Source organism: Sinocyclocheilus grahami, unplaced genomic scaffold (genome assembly GCF_001515645.1).
Source record: "Sinocyclocheilus grahami isolate Dianchi unplaced genomic scaffold, SAMN03320097.WGS_v1.1 scaffold86.1, whole genome shotgun sequence".
Taxonomy (NCBI): Eukaryota; Metazoa; Chordata; class Actinopteri; order Cypriniformes; family Cyprinidae; genus Sinocyclocheilus; species Sinocyclocheilus grahami.
The window spans coordinates 232,103-240,164 of NW_015505265.1; the positions used below are offsets into that span (position 1 = coordinate 232,103).

At 36.4% G+C, this 8,062-nt stretch overlaps 1 protein-coding gene across 1 annotated transcript in view; it reads right to left on the bottom strand.

Annotated features, from left to right (window-relative positions):
• The window catches only part of sdk1b (sidekick cell adhesion molecule 1b), a 129,699-nt gene that overhangs the window by 3,786 nt on the left and 117,851 nt on the right, over nt 1–8,062 (bottom strand). The window contains exons 34-41 of the mRNA XM_016274350.1: nt 7,565–7,621; nt 7,064–7,165; nt 5,263–5,378; nt 4,601–4,787; nt 3,575–3,712; nt 3,302–3,463; nt 1,350–1,475; nt 1,034–1,198 (exon numbers count right to left, since the gene is read on the bottom strand). Of these exons, the coding sequence (XP_016129836.1) occupies nt 1,034–1,198; nt 1,350–1,475; nt 3,302–3,463; nt 3,575–3,712; nt 4,601–4,787; nt 5,263–5,378; nt 7,064–7,165; nt 7,565–7,621 (1,053 nt within the window). The remainder of the gene's footprint in view (nt 1–1,033; nt 1,199–1,349; nt 1,476–3,301; nt 3,464–3,574; nt 3,713–4,600; nt 4,788–5,262; nt 5,379–7,063; nt 7,166–7,564; nt 7,622–8,062) is intronic.

The window sequence follows — 8,062 nt, forward strand, 5'->3', positions numbered from 1 at the left end:
CTACAGTTCAAAAGTTTGAGCTCATTACATTTTTTGAAAGAAATTAATACTCTTATTCAGCAAGGATGCATTAAATTGATAAAAAATGACAGTATATTTATACATATTTATATATATATATATGTTATAATGTTGCAAAATATTTCTATTTCAAATATATGTTGTTCTTTTAAACTTGTTATCCATTCAGAAATCCTGAAAAGAAATGTATAACAGTTTTCACAGAAACATTAAGCAGCGCAACAGTTTTCAGCATTGATAATAATAATACGAAATGTTTCTTGAGCATATTAAAATGATTTCTGAATGGTCATGTGACACTGAAGACTTGAAAAATGTCTGCTGAAATTATTCAGCAGACATTATTCCAGTCAGGAATAAACAGCATTTTAAAATTGAAATACATAATAATATTTCACACTATTACAAGGGATGTATAATAAGTAGTAATAAATTCAACAGCACTAAATGAGTATTCAGTTTGTTCCTTTCCTTACAGATGAGTGAATGTTCAGCGCTTGAAAAATGTCTGCTGAAATTATTCAGCAGACATTATTCCAGTCAGGAATAAACAGCATTTTAAAATTGTTGTATAAAATTGAATATTTTATACAAATTGTTGTATATAAATTGTTGGATGTATAATAAGTAGTAATAAATTCAACAGCACTAAATGAGTATTCAGTTTGTTCCTTTCCTTACAGATGAGTGAATGTTCAGCAGTGTGACACTAGATGGCAGTAGACGCCACAAAGTGAGTTCACACAGTTCAAACATTCTCACTGAAATAAAATGCCTGCCAGAAACTTCTAAATGAAATGGAATACTAATGCCCATACTGTAAATGGCAAAATTATGAAAAATGAATTTTGATACAGAATGCAACAGACATTAGTTAGGGTAAATAACGTATCTAATTTGTTGTAGCCTAAACAAAAACAAGCTGTGGGACAGATGTACATTCTGTTCAGTGGGTGTCATTCGCATCATTGTTCAATATAATGCAGTGCTGTGATATAATGAGGAAGATTACCAGACATTGCAGTGGAAGGCGGACTGGGATCACCGTAACCGAAACGATTGACTGCGATGACACGGAATTCATAGGCCACACCTGAGCGTAGGCGGTCCAGACTGATGAGGTACGAGAAGCTGCCAGGTGGGAGATGCTTGACAAATGTATCCCATAATCCTTCATCTGGAAATGTGGGATTTGAAAGTAATTGGTTGCCACAGAGGAGAAGAAAGATGGAAGAGGAGGAAGTCAGAAGAGGAAGGTTAATTGAGAATAAGCCTAGTATTATAAAGTCATGTAATGCACTAGACGAACAAGCAATTTTGCTGCTTACCTGATGGACGAGCCTCAATGACATATCCTTTGACAGGTCCTGCCCCTTCTGCACCTGCTGACCAATGAAGCGTCAAAGCTGATGCAGACTTTGTGACTGATGTTTGCAAGGGCGAACCGGGGGAGCCTATGAAATATAAGGCATATTATTCCCTTCTGAATAATCAATAACAGCACAAAAAGCAAGTTCTTAAAATGGATCTGGCCATTTTTATCAATCATAACAGTTCAGATTGAACTACAGGCTTCTAACTTCAGGCTGATGGAATGAAAATGATGATTTTTTTTATAACTGAATAACTCTTTAAAAGATTTTCTACTGCTTGCAACTAAGGATCGTAAGACAGGCTGCGCTGCCAGTCTAAAGTGGTTTAGATTGCATAAAGGTCACATTGAAGCCGTAGGGATATATCTTCTTCAAAACATGTTCTTTATTGGGTAATGTGACCTGACAACATTCACATTCAGTATACTGTTAACACACTTCATTTCCCTCAAATCCTTTCACCTTTTAAATAAACTAGCTGAACCTAAATGTCATGATTCAATTTACTTTTTCCCTGTAACACAGATGAAGAATGTCTTTATTTTTCCTTCTTCTTTCTAAAGAATGTTTTCTTTTCTTTCTGGATTGTTTTTTTGGTAACACTTTATTCAACTAGTTGCTTATTAGCATGCATATGACTAGCATATTGGCTGTTTATTACTACTTATAAAGCACATTTCAATGCCTTATATTCTGCATGAGCAAATTTTTGATCCCTTAACCCTACCCCACACCTAAACTTATAAGCAGCAAATTAGGAGTTTATTGAGGGAAAACTTTAAATTAATAGTGAATATGTGACGTGTTCCCTAGTCTAAAGTGTTACCGTTTTTTTTCTTTTTCCGTGCCAATGTCCAATCACCAACCAAAACAATCATATCGCTAGGACAAATTACCATGATATTTAGACATGGTTATAAGGATATGTACCACTGTAAAATCATAGTATTTTTTTTAAATACAGTACAAGTTAAAATACAATCCTTAGTATTTTCCACTTTTTAAGAATGTTAAGTTAGTCAGTCAGTCACTCAGTATGCATGTATGAATGTATGTAAAGAAAATCTATATTTTTTATACTGGAAACTTGTTGGCTGCGTTTGCTTTGTTACCTGGTCTTACTCATCTGCCCTTAACCCCCCAAAAAAGCATTTGCTTTGCTATTTGGTCATTCACATCCACTAACAAACAGGATTTAGTAAAGAAATCCTGTAGAAACTTGAACCACTTACAACCAGCTAAAGTCTTTAAGGTGATCAGAAACATACATTTACTCTAGTGTGTTCACATTTTATTTTGGTAATGTACCCTGCAGAACCATGTTAATAGCTTAGTATATGAATTAAACATTTAGTACCCTAAAGTATGTTATCAGACAGTATTGTTTGCTCAAAATTCTGGCCAATTCCACAAGAGCTCATACTCCTTTATAATCCATACTGACCAAGTCAGAATCCACCGCTCCGACATGAATCATCTGCATCTCATCTGAAGAACATTTAAAACTGAAGGCTGTCTGTGTGAGGCCCAGCGTCCCACCGCAATGAAGGCGCTGTGTCTTGAGAATGAACAATTGCTCAAAAGCTACATAAAATCACGTTCCCATTACAGTGCACTAATCAAACCATGGAGTTCAAGCAGCCGTATTTTAATCCCCATCTTCGACTAATTCTAGGAAATAAAATAATAAAAACACATCTTCCTGGTAGGTCTCAAAAGTGTTTTTTTTTTTTTTTTCTTTTTTTTTAGAAAAGCACTAGTTAAATGCAGTCATTTCATATTCAACAACTAATTTAATCCAAAGAAAGCCTCCAGCGCTGCTGTCTGTAACTGCAGGGGATGTTTATTTCTTCACCAGTTATTGTGGGATTTATTATGGAAGTATTATTATTCATATTTACACATACCTTCCACTGGTCCTGCAGTGATATTGGCTTCCAGTTCGGGTCCATAACTAATTGTTCTGGCCTGAACCTTGAAGCGATAGATCACACCCCTCATCAGGTCACGAACCTTCAGCCAGCGCTGCCAGTTCCCCTTGATCTCCACTGTAACTGTCTTACTGACACCTTTCAAATGAATTGACTTTATGAATATTAAATTATATATACCTGTATTAAAAAAAAATTATATTGAGTGTTTTTCTTTCTTCCTTTTACTTATTTGTATCTCCTGCTCACCATGAACTGGTGCAGTGGGCTCATAGACCACTCTGTAGCCTTCCACCACTCCATTGGGCTGCAGAGGAGCTCCCCATGACACATTCAGTGAGCTTCCTGTCACCTCTGAAAACACCATATGACTGGGTGCTCCAGGAGCTTCAGAGAGAGAGAGAGAGAGAGAGAGAGAGAGAGAGAGAGAGAGAGAGAGATGTTAGTAAAGCCACATCTCAAGCATAGACTTGTGTTGAAAAAGCTGATTTCCTTAAAAACATCAAAAAATACATTTAAGACAGTAGTGTTACATAATAATGTTACAAAAGATTATTGTTTCAGATAAATGTTGTTTCTGAAGGATTATGTGACACTGGAGTAATGGCTACTGAAAATTAAGCTTTGCCATTACAGGAATGAATTCTATTTTAAAATATATTCAAACAGAAAAATTGTAATAGTATTTCAAAATAATGCTGCTTTTACTGCTTTAACATTAAAGTGATAGTTCACCACCAAAAAAAATCATTTACGTACCAAAACCTATACGAGTTCCTTTTTTATCTGTTAAACATGAAAGAAGATATTGTGAAGAATGATGGTAAACAGTTACTGGTAGCCATTGACTTCCATAGTATGAAAAAAAATACTTTGGAAATCAGTGGTTACCAGCAACTGTTTGGTTACCCATGTTCTTCAAAAATATTTATTTTGTGTTCAACAGCAGAAAGATATTCATGTATGGAAAAACATGTAAATGATGACAATATTTTTGGGTGAACTATCCCTTTAATTCTAATTCTCACAATATGCTTGTATACTTTTCACCTGCATTACAGTAAATTTTAATCAAAAGTTTAATCAAACTTGTTTCGATTTGCCAAATCTTGCGTAAAGGCTCTTAACTGGGGTTATAGCAACAACTTCCACATTTAGTTTCTTAATGGAAGCAGTAATACCAGAAGAATGAAATGGTCTGATAATGCATGTCTCGGATGGTTGGCTGGGCCTCATGCATCTGGATGAGCGTAACAGGATCTCAGTGGGACTCACCAGCCTGCAGGGTGCGTCCTTCACGGGCTGCACTGAGCGGCCCGTCCCCCGCTGTGTTAAATGCAGACAATTGCACAAGGTAGGTGGTGTAGGATGTCAGGTTCTTCAGGTGCACGGATGTATCTGGAACAAACAAAACCAGCTCCTTCTCCGTCTCGTTCTGTCTTTTCTTTTCCCAGTAATGGATCTGAGGGAAGAAGTGAATGACACATATACATACTTCAAAGAATAGTTCATATTGTATGAATATCTGTGAATTGATACTATGTGTGTTTGTGGACAGAACAGAAGGATTCATAACCAGTTCTTGTTCAAATCTCTATGAGAGACAGATGTACAGATGGCGTAAATAGGAAAACAACAGTGGAAGCTTATGCGGAGAAATCAACAGATGACAGTGAGATAAGGGAAGACAGACTGAAGATGAACGACAGTTTACTTATGCTGGTAAACAGATGGACCGCCTGACTGATTTTGGAAATACTTTTCATAAAATGCAGGGCTCACAACTGACTAAACAACTGAGCATTATGTATTCATGCATTATAGTGTACAATGTGCAAAGTAATTATGGGTCATTTCTATGGGCGTAAATATGCATTTTACAATTAAAAACATGGAATTTAATAAACAATTAGAATAAAAATAAAATGTATTGTTACCTTGTATCCTTGAATATTTCCATTTTGTGTCTCGATGGGCGGAGGCTGCCACTCTACATCCAGCTGACTGGAGGACGCAGATTTCACCTGTATGTTCTGAGGAGCCACTGAAGGAGCTGTGGACACACATACACACAAAATTCTGATTTTAAATGGAGCAACAAACAAATCAAACATGCATGTGTCAACAGGGGATGGGATAAGTCTACAACAGTGGGGGAAACCATTTACTTGATAGACTATCTGTCTCATGTAAAGGCCAGATGTCAGATAACATTTCTCTGTGGCATAATGGACAGTGACTAAACTGAATGGAAAGAGGTTTAGTGATTTATTGACACTCTGATATGTGTAAAATATAATGTCTCTGTAAACAGGCCAGCTGTCAAAACTTCAGCTTTTCATTCTAGATCACGCAAACTTTTGGCATTCTCCTTTTTTCCCATGTAGCCAATTGTGGTGCTAAAATATCTGCCAAAGTATGCAGTTAATGCATCATATTTTGGGGTCAATAAGATTTTTTGTTTGTTTTTATTCAGCAAGGATACATTCAAATGCTCAAAAGTGAAAGACATTTATAATGTTACAAAAGTTTTCTATTTCAAATAAATGCTGTTCTTTTGAACTTTCGATTCTTCAGTGAATCTTGAAAAATTGTATCATAGTTTCCAGAAAATGATTAGGCAGCACAACTGATTTCAACACTGATAATAATAAGAAATGTTTCTTGAACACCAAATCAGCATATTATCTGTGTATTATGTATCTGTGTAAGCGTTCTGTGAAGAGCGTGAAGTCATGATCATTGTGGCCAATCACAGACATATCTGTTGAGCGCTTGAACACAATGGCAAATCAGAGCTGTTTAAGAATCCGCTCAACATGCTAGCGGGAAATGCTAGCATCATCACATTTTTACAATTTCACTACTACCATTGACAACACTACGTTAAAATCATGCCAGAGGGATGCTATATTTAATGATGTGCCGTCCCTCTCATTCAGATCTTTGGGAGAGGTCAGATGTGCAAACCAATCTGATTAGTGCACATGGCTCATTTTTAAAATTGGCTTAGGTAATGGGCTTTCATAATGCTTTACACATCAGATGAGTTTACAGTCAAGTTAGATTTGACATGTACTGCGACACACGTTCACACACAAACACAGCCTATAGAATGAAGGGAGGTCATAGAATCTACCCTATCTGATATCTATATAGATGATATAGACAGATATTTTGTGCATATATTTACAGGAATTGCACATTTACACAATGATGTAAATCACAGATCTGATATTTTGACACATTTCTGCTGTTGTTTACCTTCACTTGAGACATAATTGACTGTTTTTATATTAATACTCCACCAGACAGCACATCGCTGGTGAAATTGATCAGCGCTACATAGTGGAAACTGGTCTGTGACACATTATCAATAGGTCACGCAAATGGATCCGCTGTGCGTTGTCTAATGGGTTTTGCAGATAATCGCTCTATACAGTGCTATTCAAGTCCCACTTTTCTTTCCCATACAGCTCATAACCAGATAAAACAGGCTGTGTGACTTTGAGGTTGTATTGCATATAATATTATCACTCATGTGCAAATGTATTCCTCGTTTACATTACCAGAGCGCTAAGTGCTCAGACCAGAGCAAGTAGGTCTGATGATCAGATACCAGATTTAAAATCAAACAGCAGCTACATTTCAAAAAAGCAGTTTGGGTTTACTAAAGTTTGTGGTCCACGTTTTAGAGCTGAGTCATAGCAGTGATCTTAATAAAGCATAAAAACGTACCTGCTTCTCCCACAAACACCTCAACAGGTGCACTTGAAGGGCTCTCTCCAACAACATTAAATGCTGTCATGACAATCGTGTATCGTCTGTACTTGCTGAGCTCTAAAAAACACCATTAAAGATGAAGAAAAATAAGATGGAAGCTGCAGTCAGAGAGTGTTGAGGTATAGTTTAGAGAAATGAGGAGAAAGAGACCCCATAATATTTAAAACTAGACGACGGAAGAGGGGATGTGGATATGAGATAAAGGGTGTGGAAATGAGGTGGAGAACAAAATAGATTTACATTTTTCCCCTTCCTCACAGTAGATTGTGACAGGACCAGAGGCTAAACAACAAAGTGCAAAGACTAGGGGAAGTGTTTGTTATAGAGGTAGAGGAGATCAGAGGATAGAACAGGGAGTTTGAAAGCCTTCGGGCTTGAATGTGACTCTGTTAACACTTCAAAGATTGCAACTATTGAAACAACTCAGCAATTAAAATAATATCAAAATATACTTACGTGTTAATTCAAATTCTGTTAATGAAGGGCTGCTCACTGTCTTAAAACTGCTCTTAGCTGTTTGAGTTGTGAAAAAACCCAGAGAGAGAGAGGAAAAGAGAATAAGTGAGATAAATTACACAAGGGACACTGCCTAATATGCATTTGAGCATAGAAGATAAAACAGTCATCTGAAACGGAAATTAGTGCAACCTGGACAAAACATATTTATCACTGAAAAAATATTTATATATAATATTTATATAAACAACAAATTTTACCTAGCAACACAAAATCATATTCAAAACATTAATTTTAGTTTGCGACAAAAATTCTAGCAGTGAGGGGAAAGAGAACGACAGACAGGAAGACAGACAGATAGCAAGATAGATAGACAGACAGACAGCGATAGAAAGATAGACAGACAGACAGACAGACAGACATAGACAGACAGACAGGCAGGAAGACAGACAGATAGTGAAATAGATATATAGACAGACAGACAGAGATAGAAAGATA